Source organism: Diadema antillarum, unplaced genomic scaffold (assembly GCF_040938485.1).
Source record: "Diadema antillarum isolate AM-2024a unplaced genomic scaffold, OU_Dant_1.0 seq00000031_RagTag, whole genome shotgun sequence".
NCBI classification, from domain to species: domain Eukaryota; kingdom Metazoa; phylum Echinodermata; class Echinoidea; order Diadematoida; family Diadematidae; genus Diadema; species Diadema antillarum.
Window position 1 is genome coordinate 153428 of NW_027271147.1, and position 24024 is coordinate 177451.

At 38.5% G+C, this 24024-nt stretch overlaps 1 protein-coding gene across 1 annotated transcript; it reads right to left on the minus strand.

Moving 5' to 3' along the window:
• Window positions 1-1976: 1976 nt before the first annotated feature.
• LOC139725303 (uncharacterized) lies at window positions 1977-23903 on the minus strand. The gene is made up of 14 exons (XM_071636391.1): window positions 23863-23903; window positions 20021-20253; window positions 18786-18983; window positions 15448-15604; window positions 14539-14712; window positions 13180-14096; window positions 12303-12493; window positions 11332-11447; window positions 10073-10171; window positions 5927-6076; window positions 4888-5006; window positions 3938-4096; window positions 3247-3362; window positions 1977-2094 (listed from the first exon to the last, which is right to left on the minus strand). The coding sequence occupies exons 1-14, from the start codon at window positions 23901-23903 to the stop codon at window positions 2035-2037; spliced, it is 2730 nt and encodes a 909-aa protein (XP_071492492.1). The 3' UTR covers window positions 1977-2034.
• Window positions 23904-24024: the final 121 nt, after the last annotated feature.

Below are 24024 nucleotides of genomic sequence, written 5' to 3' on the forward strand. Positions count from 1 at the left end.
TACACAGACATGTTCAAATGATAAGGGCAATTTCAATGATGATATGCCATAGATATCTGTAACAGCAATCTCCATTTAGGCACCATCAGTCCCTTGGTGCACTAATGTAATGGTAAAATACTTTTCATTCCTCTAATATATTAAACCTTGGAAAGTACTGACAACTATCCAATTTAAGGCAAAAGGTTTCAATTTTCATTTTTTACAAATTTTATACTTGTAATCGCAAACATTTATGAAATTACCTGTAATCAAAGTTGCTTCAAATTCTGTCATACAGAGTAACAAAACATCTGTTGTACAATGTACTATAAATGTGATTTAGATCTGAACAATTTTGTATAATTAAATCTGTTCTGAATGTACTTACACACCAATTATTGCAGTTTACATTGGAAAATATATACCATATCTCACCACAACTTTTGTACATAAGACTGAAAAGTTAAGATAGGTCTCTTGAGAGAATCAAAAGGATATCATTATAGGATTGCATAAGTATCATATATGTGCAAACCAAAATATATAAAACATTAATCATGCAATGCGGTGACATATGAATATGAATATGTTACAATATCTAATGAGAATAAGTGAATTTAACAAAAAATACCTCCTTGAAAGTGAATACATGTATATATTGCACATGTTATCTTAAATACTTATATGGGCTGTGTGTTGAATAGTGTAAGGTCTTTGTGATGATGATTAGACTTTAACAAAGACTAGCCTACTGGTGAGACACAATGCAGACCACAATATCACAGGCTGCAGCCAAACTACTGTCATGCCAAAACTGTATTCAGTTTTTGTCAATTTGTTGCCGAGGCACCATTCCTCTTGCTGGAGTCAAAAGTAATGATATTATATATGTACATTTTTTTTAACCAGTTAATACTATTTCTTTCCGTGGAAGGACATGACAACAGTGTATACAAACTACCAGCAGTTCAAAACATATTGAAATAGCAAAGGCGTGTATAGCACACATTTGTTTTGACATCACACCAAAGAGAAATGGACGTGAGATGCGGCTATCAATCATATGTTGTAGCAAAAACACCATAAACGGAGAAAACCTTTTGCTACCATATATCTAACAAGTAATAACCTTATAAGAATCAGACAATGCACATAAAAAGGGTGGTAGCCCTCTTTTGAAAGCAATCTGATGGTCAAATGAATATCACCTGAACACAGACTTAGTCGGTGGCATTTTTCAATTGTATTTTGTTGTTAAGTTTTTATTGTTTCGCTCTGATACACAGAAGTTTGATTTAGAATCTAAACAGGCTATTTTAAAAATAATGGCAGTAATCATTATCTTGATATGAACTTCTGAGGCAAATTGGGAAGGGGTGCAAAGGAGAATTAACAGAGAATCATTGTAAATGAATTTCCAAGTCTTCCAATCACTGAAAAAAAAAAATGAATATCACATGGGGAATAGTCTTTTTGCTATATAAAGATCCATTTCGACCTAAAGAAAACAGATTCTGTTCTGTGACAAGTATAAGGTTTTAGTTGGTATCTGTGAGACACGTTTTGAAACATCTTTAAGTGTATTTAAGACTTACATCATAATCGGTAATCTTCTGCAGTATCAAGAGGTATCTTGATAATAGGCATCTTCTTGTAAGTGCACATCATTGTAACCAGCACCATATGATGAATGACAAGACAGTTTCAAGCACCCTGGATGAATACTATCAATTTTACACTGCCCCTTGAGATATTTCATAGATTACAGGGGGGGGGGGGGGGGTGTTTCATCAATGTTTGTCAGCGCTGACAGTTTCAGCAAAATCCTTGGTTTTGATTGGAAAAGATGCTCTGGTCACTGACTGTTACTATGGTGATTGTCAGCGCTGACAAACGTTGATGAAACACCCCCCAGGTTAAGGACAGATTCCATATTTCAGGAGGGAATGTTAAGGGTGAGCACCGTACATATTTGTAATGCCATATGGATACAATGAGCATGACAAATCCTTTTAAACCATGTCTCAACCAGTCCTGCTGCAATGTACGTGGCTACTTGTAGTCAGCTCTGACCTGCAGTGTGTCGGTGAGAATCCTGTTTTTGCTGAGGTCCTGCAAATCAATCAATCAATCAATCAATTAATCAATCTATCAACTGATCAATCAATCAATCAATCAACCAACCAACCCGACCAACCAACCAACCAACCAAACCGACCGAACCGACCGACCGACCGACCAACCAACCAACCAACCAATCAATCAATCAATCAATCAATCAACCAATCAATCAATCAATCAATCAATCAATCAATCAATCAATCAATCTATCTATCTATCTATCTATCTATCTTCCTATCAATCAAATAATCAATCAATCAATCAATCAATCAATCAATCAATCAATCAATCAATCAATCAACTAATCTATCAACTAACCAATAAACATTGATACTTATAAAATAATTATCAGGTATATACAACAAGAGAGGATATTTTCAGATGAAAAAGAAAACAAAATGTTGATACTATAGAAATCACATGTTCGCAAAAACATAAACAACAGCAATGATCACTTAATATGATTTAGGTGAACATCATGACTGCAGAAAAAATGAGATTTGAAAAGGTGAAATGAAGAGACACATTTATTAGACGAAGTAATTCCTGCATGCATGGTCATTACGCCTGCACATGGTCTAGCGTACTAAATCTTTCATATCAACAACCCCCCCTGTAAAATACAAAGAATTATCAGTCCTATATTTAAGGAAGTATTTTTCTTCTTACGAACAAAATTAAAGTTGTGATGACTGGTAATAATATTAACCAGCCTTTAAAAACTCAACAGTATATTGCCCATGTTCTCTATCTGAGGGATATGGTTTGAGACAAGACCACAAATATATTGTACTGCAGTCTTATATTCCCCCCTGGAAGGATCGTTATGTGTAAGAATAAAGGAGAAGATATTTAGAAGTTTCAGCATGTAAATCTTTCGATCTGATAAATGAATATGGATATTTAACCAATCCACCCATTATCTGAAATGTTACGATGGTTTTGCATGCTTTTTTAAGTAGAAATCAAATTCCAGAAATCAAACTCAACCACTGCTAAACCCCAACCTGAAACAATAATGCCTCCAGCAACCATTTGTGTCAGATGCATGGAACCCTAAACAAAAGCACCACTCAATCCCTTTCATGGATTGATGGAGGTTAAGCCCTTCTGCCTCCAAGATGATGCATTCAAAGGTCTTACCAGAAGGGTCTCTATGGCTCTACTGTACTCCTTTCTCTGACCGGGACTGGCAGGCGGCTGGAAGAAATCCGACAGGCTTAGGTAGACGGAGATCTTGGTCAGTTGAGGACAGGCTCCTACAAGGTTCACATGCCAAAGAAAAAGGGGTGGAATCAACATACACATAAATGACAATGCAGTAAGTGACCCTCCTGTGGAACATTTCCTAGTTACACAGATGTCACACACTATTCATCTATGTTTACAGCTAACCGATAACTTTACATTGCTACATTCTTAATTTTTATCTATCTGCTTTTTATTTTTTATTTTTGGTGACACCATACCTTCATCCTTACAAAATATGCAAGAAATATAATGAGTATGAATACACTTATCTGTTTTTGCCACAAGAATTATGTTTCATCTTATTTCATTTATTCTCTTTCATTTTCACCAAAGTGTACAAAACATATGTATATTTGAAATGTATAAGTGACACCTAATGTTACGGTAAAGAACCCAAAATAGTTTCTGTCTTCTTCTTTTTTTCATTCTGTCAATTGCTACTCACAGAAATCAATAAAATTACGGAGACTTGCATAAAAACAAATATCAATTCGTAATTGTATACTCTTTTCACACTGAGTAATTTGTAACTTTTTCAGGCGTAAGGATGTTGCTCATCTACTCGAGGGGACCCGTCTCCTACCGTTGAAGTGGATGATGGCAGATGGGGTGATGGGCGTGTGCTTGAGGATGAGTGTGTGGAGACCACGCAGTCCGCTGCGGCACAACACTACCGCCTTGTCCTCTGTCACCTTCACCATGTGGTCAAGCTCTAACACCTGGAGTTTAGGGCAGGACTTCACTGGAAGAGGAGAGAGAAATGGAGAGAAGGATGAAAAGATACATGGATAGAAAAATAGGTAGATGAACAGACAATTAAAATATCCTAGATGGATGGATAGATCTTTTGGTATTATGCATTTCAAAAAAAAAAAGAAAAGATTATTATCATTATTATCATATTGATTGACCGAGTATATAGGTTGGTAGGTAGGTAGATAGATAAATAGATAGATAGGTAGATAGATAGATAGATAGATAGATAGATAGATAGATAGATAGATAGATAGATAGATAGATAGATAGACAGACAGACAGATAGATAGATAGATAGATAGATAGACAGGCAGATACATTTGTCCACTATATTCCACAAAACTCAGTAATACTCAAGTATCCCAGATTCTCACACACTTCTATTTCTGCTTTTAAATTTATGTAAAATAAAGAAGGGGATACAGCTACAAACTGCAGTGCCTTTTCTTTATACATCATGTATTTGATGTTGTGATATTGACATCAATTCGGATATTGGCCAAGAAATACTATGAGCAAATTTTTAGTTATGAAGAAAATTGAGAAAACGACTCACACATGCCCCCCTTCCTTTGTCTATATAGGCATCACTTTCCGTTTTGTTTGTTGTTTGTTTGTTATGTTTTTTTTGTTGTTTGTTTGTTTGTTTGTTTGTTTGATTGTTTGTTTGTTTATTTGTTTGTTTGTTTGTTTGTTTGTTTGTTTGATTGTTTGTTTGTTTGTTTGTTTTAACTGGAATTCAACCTTGAGGGGCATATGCCATGCACAGGTACTTACCAACGATGGCCAGTGATTCTGGCTTCACAAACTGACCACCCACACTGAGTGCCTGGAGATTGCTCCAGCATCTTCCAATCATAGACACACAGGAGCTGCCGAATTTCTTGGCCTTCTCGCTGTCAAAATACAATAAGCGATATGACGATACACAGTGGAACATTTCTCATCTACTGATATTCATCAGTAACACCTGCCCGATAAACACTGAAAATCTTGCTCCAGCAACAGTCCAAACAAAACATATAATTGCTTTTAAAAAGAGACAACCATACTATAAAAACTGCAACACATATACAAATTAATAATTTTTGTTTTGTTTTTTGTTTTTTCCCCTCACTGGGATATTTATACACATATCTATACACATATTACAACATATTTCAAATAACATCATACTTTTTTTTCGAATTCAATACAATATACATCAAGAAAAAAGGTGTCTAAAAAGACACCATTTTTTCTGAAATTAATAATTTTGCTCACTATCATGTTTGAATAATATTCAGTGATAAAGGGAGGGATAATCAGTAGGTTTAGCAAAAAACAAAACAGAAACAAGCACATGAATATGTTACAATACTACAAGATCACTCAAAATCAATTTCACACCAGTACAACTTCCCAACAAGTACAAAAGGTATTCACATTGGGGAATGCTTGAATCTAACACGGTAATTCAAGCATAAGACAAAGAAAAAAAAAGGTTGATCATTTGTGATACCAAGACACAACAGGACTAACAGATCAATGAATTTCAGTGTCAAGGTAAGCATATTAATGATATCTCTTTTCCTTTCCTTTTGAAGTTTGAAATGATGCAACCTTCATCTTTTGAAATCTTAGGAAAATTACTGTAAAACCAGGAATGTTCACAAGCATATTAATTCCCCAAATTTCGCAAGAGCCAAGATTTGCAAAATTAAAATGCACACGAAAGTTCTTGTCTACACAGTATGCATTGAATGTCAGTGACAATTCGCGAAAAAATTTCATGCCGCAAAAATATCTTGCTTTGCAGTACATCCTGCACACTTACCACGGATGTCTCGGTGGAATCTTCAGGGACACGATGCGGCGGCAACCAGCTCCGAGCGCCCAGACGACCTCGGGCCCGACAGGATCCGAGCTGCTGATGTAGGTCACGCTTCGCAGGTTCCGGCAATGACAGCTGCACAACCACAGCACCCTGCCAACCAGCAAGACAAGAAACACACACTCCTGTCACTATACCGACAAGATGGATCTGAATGGACAATGCACGTTCGTTTGTGTGATTAGATTTTGGATCCTTTTCAGCTGGTCATCTGGAATCTATATTAAAATCTATTGACTTTGATTACTATAGAGTCCTGACCTGCATACTGGGGGAAAAAAAAAATGTATAACCATAATAAGAGTTTCCTTCTGGGGAAAAGTGAAGCTGAAAGTTTGGAAGCAGACAGGTATGCCCAAGCTAATATAGTTTAGTTGGTCTCCTACCACTTTATAGGGTAGCATCTACAAGGACTTTACAAGCTGTATGGAAATAATGGCCTTCTTGATGCTTTTCACAAAATAAACAACTTCATTTGTGTTGTTGTTGTTGTTGTTGTTGTTTTACCCGAGGCTACCTGGGGCCTAAATGAGAATGTGTGACAACCCTCCGCCCCCCAAACCGAAAATCTGTGAAAATGTCAGGCCAATTAGAGGAGGAAGCATAATATGAGGAATATGCCTAGATAGCTTTTCTTGCTTCCCCTAACCACAATGCTCTTTAAAGAGTATGATAAAACCAGAAAGGTTCACTTGCATTTTAATTTTGCAAATTTTGCAAGAGTCAAGATTCGCCAAATTAAAATGCATGCAAAAGTTCTTGTCTTCCCTATAATGTATTGCGTACCAAGGGCAATTCGCGAAAATTTCATGATGCAAATAAGGCCATCAGCTACAATTCACAAAAATATCATGCCGTGAATATATCTTGCTTTACAGTGGTCACATTTGACCTGCCCACTCCACAACCCATGGTAGTGATGTCCAAACAACAGACCTCCGCAATCTAGGCACTTTGGATTAAGAAGTTTAATCTTTCAAGAAGTAAGAAAAAAAAAAAGGAATCATTGGCTTCCACAATAATAGTAAGACAAGACCAAGATGTTCCTCATCCATTTTTGCTAAAAATTCTTCTTTTTCTTTTAAAGTAATAAAATAAAACAATCAAATAAAACAATCAAATATAAAAAATAAAATAAAACAATCAAAACACTCAAATCATCAACCACAGCTTACCCATACAAAGAAGTGTACAATCACAATTTCTGCCTTGGATAGAGAGAGCATGTGTTTTCTGAATCCCATTCAATCTGAACAGGATATAAATGCACATGTTGAAGGTGCATTCTGTGATAAAATGAAAAAAAAAAAAATTCTACACTCCTCATCACATGAGAACCTGTGCAAAAGGAGTCAAAGTTGACGGAGTGCGTGGGATTTCAGTGTTTGTGAAAAGATGTGAACCTTTTAACAGCATTGAACATGGTGTTACACACCAAAAACAAGCAAGGTTTATAGCGTAAAATATTTGTATACAATTTCAGGGACCAGGAGGTGGAAAAGAGGAAAGATTTGTGAATAATAGGGCTCTGTATGCCATTGGGTCTGTTCTGCTTTCATTTCACTGCAAAAAGCTGCATCTCTGTGACAAATTCTTTAACATCCCCATTTATTACCACACTGATCCAATCAGACACTTTGAACGCCATTGTTTGAACCACAACCAAGGTTCTTGCACTTTAAAAACACAAATATGTGAGCATTGTGGATGTCCTTATTCTTTTGATGACTGCAAAGCAAGACAAATCAATTTATGTATGACGTAGCCCAAATCACTCAGCCATACATGAAGGCTGCCTAAAGTATGTAGAATGTGAAAACTACAAAGTGTGCGATACACAAAACATCTTTCCTATGCAGACGCGAAAAAAAGTGTACCGCAACAAAGCAATCCACACAACCTGTTAAAGCATCAAACAGTCCAACAGGCCAACGGACAATGTCCTGAGAAGTGAAATGAAAAATGACAAAATGGAAAGCACCATCATTCCAAATCTACCGACATGGAATTAAGAAAGAGGATAAGAAATGATGTAGCGGCAACAGCTTCGATAAGTACCTCCTCTGGCCGATAGCAGTCAAGAATCTAGAATCTGGAAAGACAGCATTCACACAGTTGGAACAAAAAAAAAAACAAGAGACCCGCGGGTCTAGCGCTCACCTGAGTATCGCAAGTTCACCTTTCACGCAGTCACTACTCTAAATTATTCACAGCTCTACCAAAATTTGACGAGGCATTCTCAAGTGGAAGATGAAAATGTACAATAAGGGCCCAATTTTTTCAAGATTCCTTAATTTGGGGGAATTGGGGCCCCCTGGGGCCCTCTGGGTGGGGCATGGTGCCCAGTTTGATAAATTGAGATCCTGACCACCTAGGGATGCTACCTGCCAAGTTTGACAAAAATCCATCATGAGGTTTTCAGGAAGAAGATGAAAATGTACAATTCAGGCCCCCATTTGGACCCTTCCAACCACCCCCCTCCCCCTACCCCCAAGAGGGGCACCCCTGGATCTCCTATGAACAAACTTGAAACTACAGTCATTAATGTACTCACTCATAGTATTATCTCAGCTCTATAACTTCTGATTCTAGAGAAGATTTTTAAAGATTCCTTCATTTGGGGGGTTTGGGCCCCCTGGGGGCCCCCTGGGCGGGGCATGGTGCCCATTTTAACAAATTGAGATCCTAACCCCCTAGGAATGCTACCTGCCAAGTTTGGTGAAAATGGGTCATGGGGTTCTCAAGAAGAAGATAAAAATGTACAATTTAGGCCCCATTAGGACCCCTCCTCACCCCCACACCCCCCCCCCCCCCCCCCCCCTGGGTCCCAAGGGGGGCACCCCTGATTCTGCCATGAACAAACTTGAAACTACAGTCATCAATGTGCTAACTCATAGTATTAACCTAGCTCTATCACTTCTGGTTCTAGAGAAGAAGGTTTTTGCGGATTCCTTAATTTTGGGGGGTTTGGGCCCCCTGGGGGCCCCCTGGGTGGGTCATGGTGCCCATTTTAATAAATGGAGTTCCTAACCCCCTAGGGATGCTACCTGCCAAGTTTGGTGAAAATGGGTCATGGAGTTCTCAAGAAGAAGATGAAAATGTACAATTTAGGCCCCATTAGAACCCTTCCCCACCCCCCTCCCCTGGGTCCCAAGGGGGGCACCCCTGATTCTGCCATGAACAAACTTGAAACTACAGTCATCAATGTACTAACTCATAGTATTAACTTCGCTCTATCACTTCTGGTTCTAGAGAAGAAGATTTTTACAGATTCCTTAATTTTGGGGGGTTTGGGCCCCCCTGGGGGCCCCCTGGGTGGGGCATGGTGCCCATTTTAACAAATTGAGTTCCTAACCCCCTAGGGATGCTACCTGCCAAGTTTGATGAAAATCGGTCATGGGGTTTTCAAGAAGAAGATGAAAATGTAAAAAGTTTACGCACGACGCACGACAGACGACGGACGACGGACGACGCACGACGCACGACGCACGACGCACGACGCACGACGGACGCCGGACGAAGGGCGATCGCAATAGCTCACTTGAGCCTTTGGCTCAGGTGAGCTAAAAAATGTAAAAGCTGTGTCAACTTTATAAAATCCTTGTATTTCTTAATTTTCATCTTAAACGTTTAGAGTCACACAAATCACATTTAAATCGAATTAAACTTGTAGCTGATGAGGATATGACATTCTTAACATTAATTTCATTCAGATGTAAGGTATTCATATCCCACCAAAAGATTTGAAAATATGATTCTACTCCTACTATCTATAACTAATATCTCTAAACATCAATGCACACAGCCCTGAATTGACTTCCAAATAGCAAATCAAATGACATATATAATCTCTAGTAAAATATAGCATATATGTTTGAAGGAAACTTGGTTTCATGACCAAAATCCATGTTCATGTTTTTGCTATCATACTCAAAGACTAAGATGCCACAAGAGGTTGTGCCATCTTTATTCATGACGCAAATCCATTCAAGATCGTCAATCTAGATGTAACCACACAAGCAGTCAATTCAAGCTCAAAATTTATCCAGCCATGGGCATGGGAAAAGAAGGCAAATTTCTGGCACTCACCGCTCTGTGACGATGTTGGGGCAGTCCACAATCTTCATGGTGAGTAGCTCATCCCCAGATGCCTGTAGGAGTTCCTCAAGTCCCGGCTCCAAAGTTCCTCTGAACATAGGATAGAATGGAGGTAAGATAGAGGGAAGATGATCCCACATAGATACTCCTTCTGTACGTCATGAACATTACAAAATAGCATTTATTTCATTTTGTATGAACTCGTTTACAATAGAATCTATTTTACAGATAAAATTTAAGATAGTAACAAAGTCAAAATACATTTTTTATGTGTATAATAAAAGGTGTAAACAACAGACAATTTGTTTTTGCCAATCATTGAAAAGATATGTGATATCATCTCACATCACTGGCATAGGTATACACAAATATTTATCTGTGGGACTATGCTTGAAACCACAACAGTTCCACTACTGACAGCTGAAGAACATTTGAGGTCAAGCATTTTCAAAGAGCAAGAAAAAAAGCATTGTTCTTTCTTTTGTGTGTGAAGCAATTTTCCATTGTATGTCAAGCAAAGCACACAATCTACAATCTATGTTCCAAGTCCTCAATTGCAGTCTCCGCAAAATTCATTGGGTACCAACTGGCAAGACAATAGCAAATGTCACTATCATAGACATAAAAACAGCCAGTTGATAACAGCGATGAAAAATTCTGAACAGTTTTTTCATAAGCACTACTACCTTCCTGCAGTCTTCCTTGTTGAGGGTGACTGTGGATCATCCACTAAAGAACTAAGGCACTCTGCATCCTACCTGAGTTTAATACAACAAAGAATACTGGTAAAGGTTTGAGTTTCTTCAGTTTGTCTCCCTCTACAAATGAAAATTTGTTAAGATCGCAACTGCTGATCTGTAAATTAACAAACATGTCAGAAAAAAGGAACCAGTGGGACTCGAACCTGTCATCTACTGCTTTCCGGGCAGCGACATTACCACCAGGCTGTCCCTGGTTGCCGGCAGTGACACGATGAACATGGAACAAATACCCAAGCTCCGAGATTCCGACATTGTTATGTTAAGTAGTTCAAGGCGGACAAGGCATAGGATAAATGAAAAGCAGTAGATGACAGGTTCGAGTCCCACTGGTTCCTTTTTTCCAACATATTTGTTAATTTACAGATCAGCAGTTGCGATCTTAACAAATTTTCATTTATAGAGGGAGACAAACTGAAGAAACTCAAACCTGAGCCTTCACCCCTCTGAATAATATCTTTCTTTCAATACTGGTAAAGTTTGTTGGTCTACCTGATCTTCTTCTGATACGTGTCCACTCTCTCATCTTTCCTCCTCTCTCTTGGAGAGAGCCTCTCCAGCACTAGCCACTTTAGTTGGCTGCACCACTGAGCCAAAGTCTTTAGAAACTATTCACGAGGAGGGAGAAAAAGTCACACGAACATATGATGCTGTAAGGTGTCATTCTGATATATACAGTATACAGCAGATGTTAATTTCATTCAACATTTGTTTAAAAATAAACAAAAATACAAATGGGCATATGATATCAGGAAAGGGCATAGAGACATTATTTCTGGCCAACACTAAGGTTGGAAAATCTTCTTGTTTTGCTTGAAACATTTCATAGATTTGAACAAACCTATATTTTTTTTTTTTTTCAAATATTCAGTACAGAAATATGAATGAATGACTGATTGATCAAATACATAAATAAAAAATTGAATGAATAATAAAAAAAAGAAATATATATGAAGAGTTTGTTCGCGAAAACCGATAAGTCCATTTTTAAAGATTTTAAAGTACGATATCTGTCATAAAGTACAAAATAATACCTTTTAAATGATATATTGGTCACTACATATAAAGGTACATTTTTGAAGTTATGGTCAAAAGAAGCAAAAATTTTCTTATTATTCTCTTTATTTTTCTTGACCTTTAATCGCAAATATCTCCATTTGGCAAATATGGACTTATCGGTTTTTGCAAACAAACTCTTCATATATGAAAATATGAATCAAACACATCGATAAACAAATAAAAATGTAAATGAAGTAATTACAGAAGGAATGCATATTGAACAGATGAATGAACAAATCAAAGAATACATGAACTGATAAACAAATTAATAATTGATAAGTTATTAAAACATACATACATGCATGTACATACATACAAACAGACATACATACATAAAAACATGAATAAACAAATGATTACATTTTAATGAATGAATAAAGATAAAGCAAATGAGTTAAGCTCACTTTGCTGGAGATCCTCCTGTTGTAGAGGTGGACGTACTGCCACAGAGCTGGATCCCTGCTGACGGACCGCCACTCCCTGCAGACGGCTGCACACTTGAGAAGGGTGGGTGTGTTCAGACGAGAGAAGACCAGGAATAGGGCCACCCTACGTCTCCTCGCCTCCATCCTCTGCAGGGCTCCTTCTCTTCCTCCTGAAAAGAGAATTGTGAAATAATCATTTAAGTTCCTCAGCTGTTGTTGTTGTTTCTCTTGTTGTTGTCACTGTTTTTCTATCCCCCCCACCCCCATCTATGTTCCTAACCTGTGTCCTTATGCTAGGTTGCTGATTAATGTAAAAGTGGAAATTTTCAAGATGTTGAAATTTTTGTGCATTTCAAATTACCAAAAACTAGCGCGAAAATAAAAGCATATGAATATTTTTGCTTGCCATATGTTCCAGTAGTTAAGGTCTGGATTCCGTGGAATTAAAAACATGCAAAACTCATCCAACCCGGCCAAGCGCAAAAAATTACTCACGCGAAAAAAACAAAACAAACACTTTTACAATAGAAGAACTCATTGACATACAAAGACTATCTTCAAGTCTATTAGGAGAGTCATTTTCACCTTTCTTTCTTATTTTCATTAATTTTCCTGAAATGTAATATTTACTGCTTGAATATGTATTCACATCTTCAGGTAACCTTGGGAGGAAAAATTGATCATGAAAGATGTGTGAATCACGACTGAAAAAACACTACTTGATTACACATCAACGACAGTTGCAAAGTAACGGTTTGCTTGAGGACCTGTTATTAAATCGCTTGTGGGTGATGGCTACTGAGTAACAGGAGCATGACATAACTCGTACAAATGAAATTTTTGGTCAGCAACCTACCTTCCACAATACCTAGATGTCTCCTCCCTTCTTCAGACAACTGAGAGACCGACGTGACAGAAATGTCCGATCCTGAGCTGTCCCCATCATCCAAATGCCCAAGGATTGACCGGTGTCCACCTTGTGTCCCGAGCTCGGCACGTTGAGAAGCATGATGGGTGGGGTTGTTTTCTCTGTTGATGGACGCTGGCACGAGGAGAGGAGAGTCTACCTCCCCTAGTCTGCTTTTGTGCTCGCGCTGGGCCAGCACGTCCTTCATCACCCCCTCGAGGAAGTCCAGGTCCCAGTCCTGCTGGTTCCCGGTCCCGTCTCTGGTCCAACCTCCCTGCTGACCATAGTTGGACAGGGATCTTGGTGAGTACGATGACCCTGTCTGCAGGATCTTTGCGGGGGCATTGTCTCTGAGGATGGAGTGGGGTAGGCTGGGATGCGTGCTCTGCAGCGATGCGTTGTTGTACTGCGATGTGGATAATGTTGGCGTTTCGTAGGCCGGAGAAACCAGTTGGGCGGAGATGGCTTCTTCCGTTGGATCCAGGGTGTGATAGAGAGGGGCATTTTCAGGCACAGATTGGGCAGGGGCGTAGCTTGACGAGGTGCGATCGGTGTCACCACCCCGATTCAAAGCTGGCTTAATAAAGTAACCTCCACGTCCTTCTCCATTAGGTATGCAAGTCTGATTGATGCTGGGGCGATATCTCAGATCATTTTCAGATGGACCAAGAGAAATCTTGTCAGCTCCCAGTGTAGCATTAGAGAGCAAATCTCTGGCAGTAGTGTCCTTCTGTGGAAAAATTTTACTTCTGGAGAACGTGCTGCCTGAATAAACACTCTCACTCTTCGGTTCCATTAGATGAGTGTCATTTCTCCTCTCAAGTCCACTCGCTGCTGAAGACCTGTGCTCATCTAGCAAGTCCGACCTTTTTGTGGTGAGGGAGGGGAAGTTAAAGACTATTCATACTCAATTAATGTAATATATACAGATTAATTTACTAACTCTGGGCAAGACAAAACTACTCAAAACTTTGCTATTTCAGTAACTGTGCCACACAAAGCATAGGGGGAGAATGAGGACGATGGAGTAAGAGTTGCAGCAAAATGCTCAGATTTGATGGACACCAAATAAGAAATGAAACCTGCTGAACCATCTATAAATGCGGACAAAGCAGTTTAATTAATCTTCACATCTTAATCTATGTTTCATGGATGTAAGAGGGAAAAAAGTCACAAATACACATTAGAAAAAAAAAAGATTATGCATGATAAAGTTCATTGCAGCACGTGTTCATCAAAAACAGGTTCATTTTTGTATGAAAAATTACCGTAATCATGAATGTTTTCTCGGCATTATCAAACTCGTACCTTAAAGAAGAGGCTGGACGAGATGGGGTCAAAGAACTTTTCATCTCCTCCAGCTGATACTCCGCCCTCTCTGCCCTCGTTAGGAGACCGTCGACGTACCTCTGGAGCTTCCTCTTGGCCACCGACTGCTTCGCTGCAGTTTCCTCCAGGTAGGTGTGCATGTCCGCAATACTCCTGAGAGGTGACAAGGTGGGAATTATTCAACTTTTAGTAATGCATTCATGTTCATCACTATAATTTAGACAGTGACAAAACTGTATTCCTACAGTCACTGTAGAGTTGATGAAATTTCCGGTAGCCATATCTAAAATGATGCCATATTGAGAAGAGGTTGATCTGAGGCCAAACCAAATTTGATGATTCCCATGATAACTTCAAGAGCTTGGCTGAGGTTTTGCAGAAATTTATTTAGTACAACACGAAGTAGCAATCTTTAAATTCTGCTTTGGGTTCGTTTTGAGAGCTGAAATTTTTCATAACAGCTTTGTGCTTGCTACCATGCTTCACTGTAAGTAATAAATCAACAGGCACTTGGGCTATCACGATGGCTTGTAGTATTACTACACTGGGGGTGGGGGTAGGACAGCCTGAATACTATCGTAACACCTCCTAATCTTCATTTCACCTCATCTTCTGTAACTGCTACGATCAAAATGGATCACAGCAGTCTCTATAACTCATCACTCCTTCTGTTGAGAGTCAGACAGAGGGCGTGGTCAACCCTTGTGGGGGGGGGGGGGGATACTTTTAGAGTCAAGAGGGTGGGTCAACCCCTGTCAGGGGGGGGGGGGGGGGGAGGGGGGAGGTAGGGCAGCCAAAACACTATAGTAGCATCTCTTATTCTACATTTCACTTCATCTTCTTTTACTGCAACGACCAATAGGGATCCCTGCAGTCTCTACACCTCACCTTTCCTTCTGCCGAGTCAGACGGAGGGAGTGGTCAACCCTTGTCTGGAGGTCGGCCACCTCCCTGGTCTTGTTCTGGAGTCTGGCCTCCAGCTTTCGTATCTCGCTCTGAGCTTTCCACCTGTCTATGAGGTCCTCGCCGGTCTTTTTGTGTTCACCTAGCACAAACGATAAAGAAGGTTAAAAGCATTCATTTTTCAAAATCTGAATTACCTGCCATTGCCTCTCTTGAAACTGACTGAGGTAAATAACGAAGAAAAAAAAGGAAAGAAAAAAGAGAAATCAAAGAAAAGGTAAGACAAAAAGAAAACAAGGATATAAAAGAGATAGAAGCAATATAGATCATCCTTTTTTTCCCCCTGAGTGTGCTACAGGTTTACCTACCAGGCATATCCCACAATGCAATGCTGAGCATTGGTATTTCTACCATTGCTTTCCAGCATCATATATTTGTATTATGTGGAATGAAAACGAGAACACAGTCACATTTCTTCTTTCCCACCATATGGGCAATTCCGCAGTTAGAGGGACATGACCATAAAATTTCAATTTGTTTTTTTCCTTGATTTTTATGTTTGACTTCAAAAAGAACACATTGATAATTCAGGAAAAACTATTTTTCATGGTATCTTGATAGTTTAAGGTATTGAATTCACCAATTTTGAACAAGTAATCTTTCAGATTGAATTTCATCAGCAAAATCTCCATAATGGCAAAGAAGATAGCTAGTCAAGGTAAATGCCATTTTCTAGCCACAAATATTTAATTCATAGAGGCAATGCAGTGCTTTCATGGATAGATTAAGTAAAATCAACTTACATGTCTTCGAAATGCAAACATGTGTGCATTTCCCCAACCATTGGACAGTCATGTAACGTTACTAACCAAAAAGTGAAATTATTTACCTCCAGAGAGTATAAAGTGTCTATGAATGATAATATTTCAATTTTTCCTGCTGTGTCCAATGACTAACTAAAATATAAAAATAAGTGTTACTAATCATTATAGAAGTTAGAAATAACAGCAGTCAAAATGTGTAACGTTACTAACCACGTAACGTTACTAACCACAGCCTGTGTGTATTGTAACGTTACTAACCATGAAATAAGTGAATAAGACTCCAATGGACAGGTCCTGGTCTGGCAAAATTCTGCCTGATGATAGAGCCAGATGTCAACTACAAGATTACGTGGTCATACAGTAAAAAGATATTGGCTTCTTTTTTTAGTAAATTAATTATGCAAATTTACGCATGAAATCATATTTTCACCTATAACTCCATAAAAAAGACTGAAAGATTGCTAAATTTTTGTGGAAGAGTTCCTCAAGACACATCAAACAATTTTCTTGCAAAAAAAAAAGCAAAATCAAAATCAGTTTCTTTTGTTTTTTATTGTTTTGTTAATTTCTTATGTACTTTAATGTTTTTTACCTTTTGTTTTCTATTGGGTTTTTCTGCCAAAATTTGTTGCAGGCACTTTTTCAAGCTTATCTACATTACAATTGATTAATTTCACTGGTCACAGGTTGAAACAATCTAATTAATATCAAATTAACGAAAAAACACAATTTGCATTGGATTTGCACACGATATCATGAATTTGAGCTGTTTTCAGGTCGACATGCATTTATGCAAAATATTACATAACTGCAGAACGGTGTACCTGGAAGTCGCAAATTTGGTCTCAAAATATGCGTGAGACTTCAATGAAAAAAGTCATGAGATGATGCGGCAAAATCTTTGCGCGTTACGGAATCGTGGCGGGAAATGTTGGGGGGGGGGGGGGTCTACAGCATTCGCATCACTACAGAAGGCTCACAAGGTGCACATTGAGCATTTTTTTTTTTTTTTTTAACCACTTCCCATGGGAAGGGGCAATTGATGGAATCTGTGGGCCAGCAGAGCATTTTGTGTGGAAAGTAGTGTTAAAAACAATTGAGGCCATCGCTTCAAATTTTCTGTCCCAATTTGAAATTATCATACAATGGTTTGTCGGGGTTAATTACGCTTCAGGTACAGCGAGCAGACTTTTGTTTTCAGAACAATGCAGAGATTAGGCATTCAAACCGGTCTAAAAGAAAAAAAAATACATGTCTCTAGACTTGAATAAACATGAATTCAACTAATACACTGTATTATTTGAGTTAATGTCATATGACTTAAACTGCTTTCACAATAATATAAAACATTGCATTATGCTGGATTCCTATTGTGCAATGACTACGCACACCACAATTGGCCATACACTGTACATACTACAGTACATACCGGTACATTAGTTTTTGCTCTTTGATTTCTTTCCTCTTTATTAAAAGTACTCTTGATGAGGAACACATTAACTGTTTTGCTCAATAAAACAGGCTGCTTTTGTGAATTACTGTGAGTCATGATAAACAGTGATTGGCAAAGTTATGAAACTGTGGATATCACTTGACCTAGCCTTTAAAAGTGGTACTTTTTTTTAGTTTGTAATTTATGCAAACTTTTTTTCTAGTCTTTTTTAACATACAAGTACAATGGTACCATACTGCATGAGTTTGATGATTGAAATAAGAGTTTCATGTCATATCTGATGTTTCTTAGCTTTAACTCTGCATTCTCATGGGGAAACATGTAATGATTTGAGTTAACACACTATTCTGTAATCACTGGACAAACCGTAACGTTACTAACCGTAACGTTACTAACCATGATTTTTGTACTTAATTTTCAAACAAAGTTATAATGAGAATGGATATTTGGGGTAGACATTGCCCTTAAAGCTAGAAATGAAAAATAAGTGTTGATATATTTCAAGCTGTACCAGTTTTAGCAAACTTTTTGTTCAAAGATGCTCATCAATTTTTTATGTCCTTTTTTTGTAACGTTACTAACCGGCATTAAAAGCAGACCTTTCTTCTAAAATAATTCATGAAATGATTTCATTCTTTGCTCTGTTCTAGGTCTACACTAGAATGATCTCTGGTGACATTAATGAGACTTCATATCCACAGATAGAGAAATGAGTCTAATCTAAATCATGAGAATGTCCCTAAAATGTAACGTTACTAACCGCGGAATTGCCCATATACTAAATGGCATTATCTTTCTTTTCCTCAACATTTTTTTTTTCCCCAGGTCCTACTTTGTTCCATGGAGGATTGTTTGATTTACAAACGTGGAAAGTCAAAATTGCTGATGTGCTTAAAAAGGCCACAACTTAAAATAAGAAACCTGAAAATCAAAAGATCAGTTTGATTCATTTCAAAAGATAAAAACTATGTTGTCATTGAAAACTTCTCTCATTAAAAATACAGTTGCTACTATTAACAGCAACTAGCACACTTGGCTTCACTCACTTTTCTGCATCATTGATGACCGAGAGTTAGTCCTTGAACGAAGGCTATCATGGATCACTGAATCTTGCCGGTGGGACTTCAGGGAAGATGTCTGTGACAGCGGATCCTGCACTAGCGATTCATCATCATCATCATCGTCATCATCAACACCATCACCAAAACGGGCAGAGGTGCTTGATTTGTGATGTTGATTTGAGACTGTACATGCACGGAACAAGATGCAAGAAATGGGATTTGTGGACATATGATATTTCCTGCATGGAGGACGTCTTCTTGTTTATCAACAGCAATTATCAACCCATATCAGCCAGATATGGGCTATTTCCTGGTTGGCGCAAACCCTCGCATGGGCCACATACGAGATATTTCGGAGTTGAAAATGCAGCAATGCACCCATATATGAGAACTTTGTTGAATACAATAACTGCCTCTAAATGAATCAAAAAGACAATATTCTTCTCTTTGAAATGATACATAACTTGCACATTGTTCACTTTTTGTGTACCATTACAGAACACTTTTTTTTTTAGAGCTGTTGGTTTGAATGCACTCATGAATGTGGAAAAATGGCTGGTCTCTTCGGGTCTTTGTGCAGGTACGTGCGCTGACCTAATTTGGGCTAAACAACAAACAATAGGGTCCTTGCCCGTGTCCAGTAGTGGTTGATATATTTTGTACTTCTGCACCAAGTAAACCTACTTCTCATCTCTTTATCATTGGACATACATAAATGAAATCCAAATTTAAAAGTGTTGAAATGTATAGCAGCTACCTCCTCTGGCCTCCACCAGAATTGCATGGAACAGAAAAACCTCTGACTTTAGCATAAAATCTGGGTCTTTCAGGTCAACACATTACAATTCCTTGACACTTTCATGCAAGCCATAATAAACTCATTTTCACAGGGGACTGGGAAAACTATCCCTGCTCACATACATCAAACAAAAAAAAAAAGAAAAGAAAAATGTTTAGTATTTGATTTCCACATCATACAGAAAAAGGAAGGAAGATGCCATCAACAGGGAAAATCTGGGAAAACATTTGATTAAATAAAGAAGAAAGAGGCTTTAGTACTTGTACTGTAATCATGTTTATTCAATTAGTGACAATATGTTAATGCAAACCTCTCTTCCTTGATTTGTTAGAACTTTATCATGCCGGGATTTTGCCTCACTAAACTACTGTATCTCTGCAATCTTAGAGATCACATGCAATACGCATGTAATGTTGTATACCTTGTCGCATGGGATAGATCTGAGCTGATGGCCTTGCCGTACCACGAGCACGGTCTGTCACCAGACTGCTTGCTCTCTGCTCGGCACACCTCTGTTTGTGCATCAGCTCCCGTGCCAGAGCAATCTGTCGGGCCAGCTCCCTCGCATTGGGGGACAGGCCGCTGTGGCGGGCGGGCTCGGCTGCCTGATAAAAGGGCGTGTTAGCCACATACTTGGGAGCGTGCGTGCCTGTTCTGCCATGAACATGCGGAATACAGGGAAGACATGCATATACTTTAAAGGACAAGTTCACCTTCATAGACATGAGGGTTGAGTGAATGCAGCAATATTATAGTAGAACACATCAGTGAGAGTTTGAGGAAAATCGGACAATCCGTTCAAATGTTATGATTTTTTTAAGTTTCTGCTCAGTCACGGCTGGATAAGAAGACTACCATAGCTTGTGATGTCACATGTGTACAACGATGTAAAGAAAGTATAAAGAAAATTCAACATATTTTCACTTTTCTCGCATAACAAAAGGTCACTTAACTTCTCTCTTTTAGAAGGCAGGGGTAATATATTACCCTTCATATACGTCAGTAACAAGTTGAAGAAATGTGCACTTTCTCCAAAAAGTAAAGTTTTGTGAAATTCTCTTTTTATTTTCCTTATAATATCGTTGTACGCATCTGACATCATACGCTGTAGTAGTCTTCTCATCCAGCAGTGATTGCGCAGACACTTTAAAAATTAATAACTTTTGAACAGATTGTTGGATTTTCCCCAAACTTTCACTAATGTGTTCTACTAATATTGCTGCATTCACTCAACCCACATGTCTATGAAGGTGAACTTGTCCTTTAATACAATCTGTATTTTATCAATCCACTGGATTATAGTTTGACCTAATTTGAGTGTACCGGTATAATTTGTGGACAGGACAACTTAGCTAAAATTTACCTCAGAACATTCTGACTTTTGGAAAACCACATATGTGTAACATCACTGATATAAAAATATTAGCAGGTGAAAAGACCATTTGAAACGATGTAATGCAAGCATTATAAAGCAGCATTAGCATGGTTGCATTAGTAGACGAGTAATCAAAAATGAAGCACATAGAATATATAGCAGAGGCTGAAAAAGAAGCTATGTTGCAGAAGTGGTTTTATTGTCATCCAAAAATGAATTAACTGTACATAGTACGCAAGATGTGAGTTCATGCACAAGTCACTAACTGACTTTGTTGAGGGATAGGATGTCTTAGCAGTGGTGAAATGTCATACCACATCTACTATTAAATTTTAGCATTGCCACCAGCCTTGAGATGACATTTGTTTTTCTTGTCTTGTTCCAGACACAGACATGAGACCAAAGAGGGACAATGTGCCTTGAATGTGACAATGTCTCAATCTCTCACAAACGGGGGCGCCCTCCTCTCCCACCTCACAAAGAATATTTTTGGAACATTTTTTTGTTTTTGTTTTTTTTTTATTTAGCATGCACATGACAAAGATAGATGAGGTGCCAAATGACTTCTGATAGTCCAAACGATAAGCTTATATCATCATTACAATATCTGCAAATTTGAAGTAGCCTATGACTTTTGTTTCTACTTTTTGTGTCCACAAGTTCCTGTGGGTAGTCCTGGGGCCCGTTTCATAAAACTTGTTATCAGTGACAATTGCCACATTTCTATGACAAATTTGCTCTCAGCCAATCAGATGCAAGGATTTCAGTAGCTTGTCACATCTATGACAACTTGTCACTGATCAATGACAAGTTTTATGAAACGGGCCCCTGGTACTGCCATACTTGTGTCTTAATTGTTGCAGTTATATTTAGTCAAACAGGAGATGTGATCTGAATGAACAATGAGATCAATGGATGGTTTATTCCTCTTTACATCCTCACCTGAATGAAGAGAGTACATCTCCACGATGAACAGACTGTATGTGTTCACGTAGCAAATCTAGACTGGAAAACATTTGACTCCCGCCAAAAATGGAGCAGTGGTAGTCCATCAGAGAAGGGGCTGTGGTACTGGTTGGGTCAGGCCATCGCCATCTACATGTTTGACCTAACATTGGGATACATGTAAATTTATACATTTGATATCAATCATGATCACTTTTGAAAAGAAAATGTTTTGATTTTATACAAGTATTTTGTAAAAAACGCAATAAAAGATAAGAAACAGGTCCACAAAACTTTGAACAAATTCACACAAATACTGGAAGCGCATTAGGATAATTTTGATGTCATTATGTCTATCACCAAAGTGTTTCATAGACCTCTCCTTGTGATGTCAACTGCTCGGCAAACTTATCTGCTTCTCACTTATTTTGAAAGAAAAAATTTGTCATTCAGTAAATACATAGATATTAGAGGTGAGTACTACATTGTGCTTTCGTGCAAAACTCTTCTAAAATATCATTCAATATCCCCGACAAGATACAGACCGACCTTACGGTCAATAATGCATATAACGTTACATGATAAAAATAGAATCTTAGGACCTACATTGAAATTTATAAATTAAATTTTCCAAAGAACAAAGAATGTTAATTCAACTATATTCAGATCTAAGTTTCAAACACTGCGAAAGTTTAATAGGTTTGCCTACTAGTAGGGTAGCCCTACTACATATCGACCACTTTCTTTTAAACCGACCGCGTATAATTGGTGCACTGAACACTTAGTACGCACTTCTCTGCGCGCAAAGCACATAAAAATTGATTGGCTTTGAATGTAGATGAGGATGGTGTGGGAAAACGCGATAATTCACTGTTCATTAATGGTTTTAATCAAGGACAAAATTTGGAAATGAATATTTTCACCGAATCGTAATGACAGCACAATGTAATGTCTATGCCATGGAAGTTTCTAAAAAGCTTCGTAGACGTTTTCTACAACACGGTGTTCAATACAACTCGGTTTGCGTGCATTGTCAATGCAAAAACAGCGGGCGATCCTAATAACGAGATTTACCGCGGGGAGCTGAAACGAGGCCACGCTAGTTCGTCGGCGATATTTTTGCACTGAAACTTTGAATCGAAAAGGGAACAACGGCATTTGATAGAGCTGGATTTTCTCAATCACGTAGGTCAAGTTTTTTACGTGAATTTCAGTGTTAAATATTCTTATCAAGCAAATAAACATTAGGCGGTCGATGAGTAGTAGGTCCAACCCTACTACTAATTACTAATCTAGCTAGAATAAGAGTAAGACATCTAAATTCAACTATACACAGCCTTGTCGCAATAGTGTCTTGTCTACACTGTAGGTAGGCCAACCTTGAACCTTGAACCTTGAACCTTGAAGTAGTAATCCCTTTCAGCAGTTCCTTGAAACTATCCCGGGATGGTAGAAGTGTCGTGCGTCAGTGAGAGGTGACATGGTGAACAGGATGATTTTAAATGTCACTAATGTACAATAAAAGTGACGGTGCATAGTGCTAGTAAAAAAAAACATGCATCTTTTCTTAGAGCATGTGTGACCCAACAGGAGGCTGCATCACTCGGATGACTGGAAGAGCAGCCTCTCTGAATGTTAATGGGTTGGTAATTGTGACCACAGGTCCTGGCAGTTGGTTCCAGGTTCTAACAGCTCGGGGAAAAAAGGAAAATTTAAACACATCTATGGTCGCGATTGGGATTGTGTACTTGAGCTTATGATCATGCCTTCCTATGTAGGTAGCTGGGAAAATCACATGTGGTAAACGTAGAAGTTGACAGTAGTGTATCTTATGAAAGAGGGTGCACTGTGCAAGGAGGCGTCGTGTGTGGAGACTATCCCAACCAAGAGCAGAGACCAGCGTTGAGGAAGATGTTGAATACCTGTAGTCTCCATGTACAAACCGAGCAGCAGTTTTCTGCACCTGCTCAAGAGAGTTTACCATTGTAGCTGTGTGTGGGTTCCAGGCCTCTGATGCATATCCTAGTTGGGGCCGGACAAGTGCGGTATAGGCTCTGGCCTTTACTTCCTTCGTGCATGGGGATAATGTTCTGCGGAGAAGCCCT

What these genes read in the sequence shown, in the direction of transcription:
- LOC139725303 (XM_071636391.1), bottom strand. Translation starts at nt 23,903, where the DNA reads ATGGTAAACTCTCTTGAGCAGGTGCAGAAAACTGCTGCTCG. An exon ending in ACAGGAGGATCTCCAGCAAA is followed by an intron (nt 11,448 to 12,302) that starts GTGAGCTTAACT and finishes CCTCGTGAATAG; the next exon opens with TTTCTAAAGACTTTGGCTCA. An exon ending in AGAATCACTGGCCATCGTTG is followed by an intron (nt 4,097 to 4,887) that starts GTAAGTACCTGT and finishes CTCCTCTTCCAG; the next exon opens with TGAAGTCCTGCCCTAAACTC.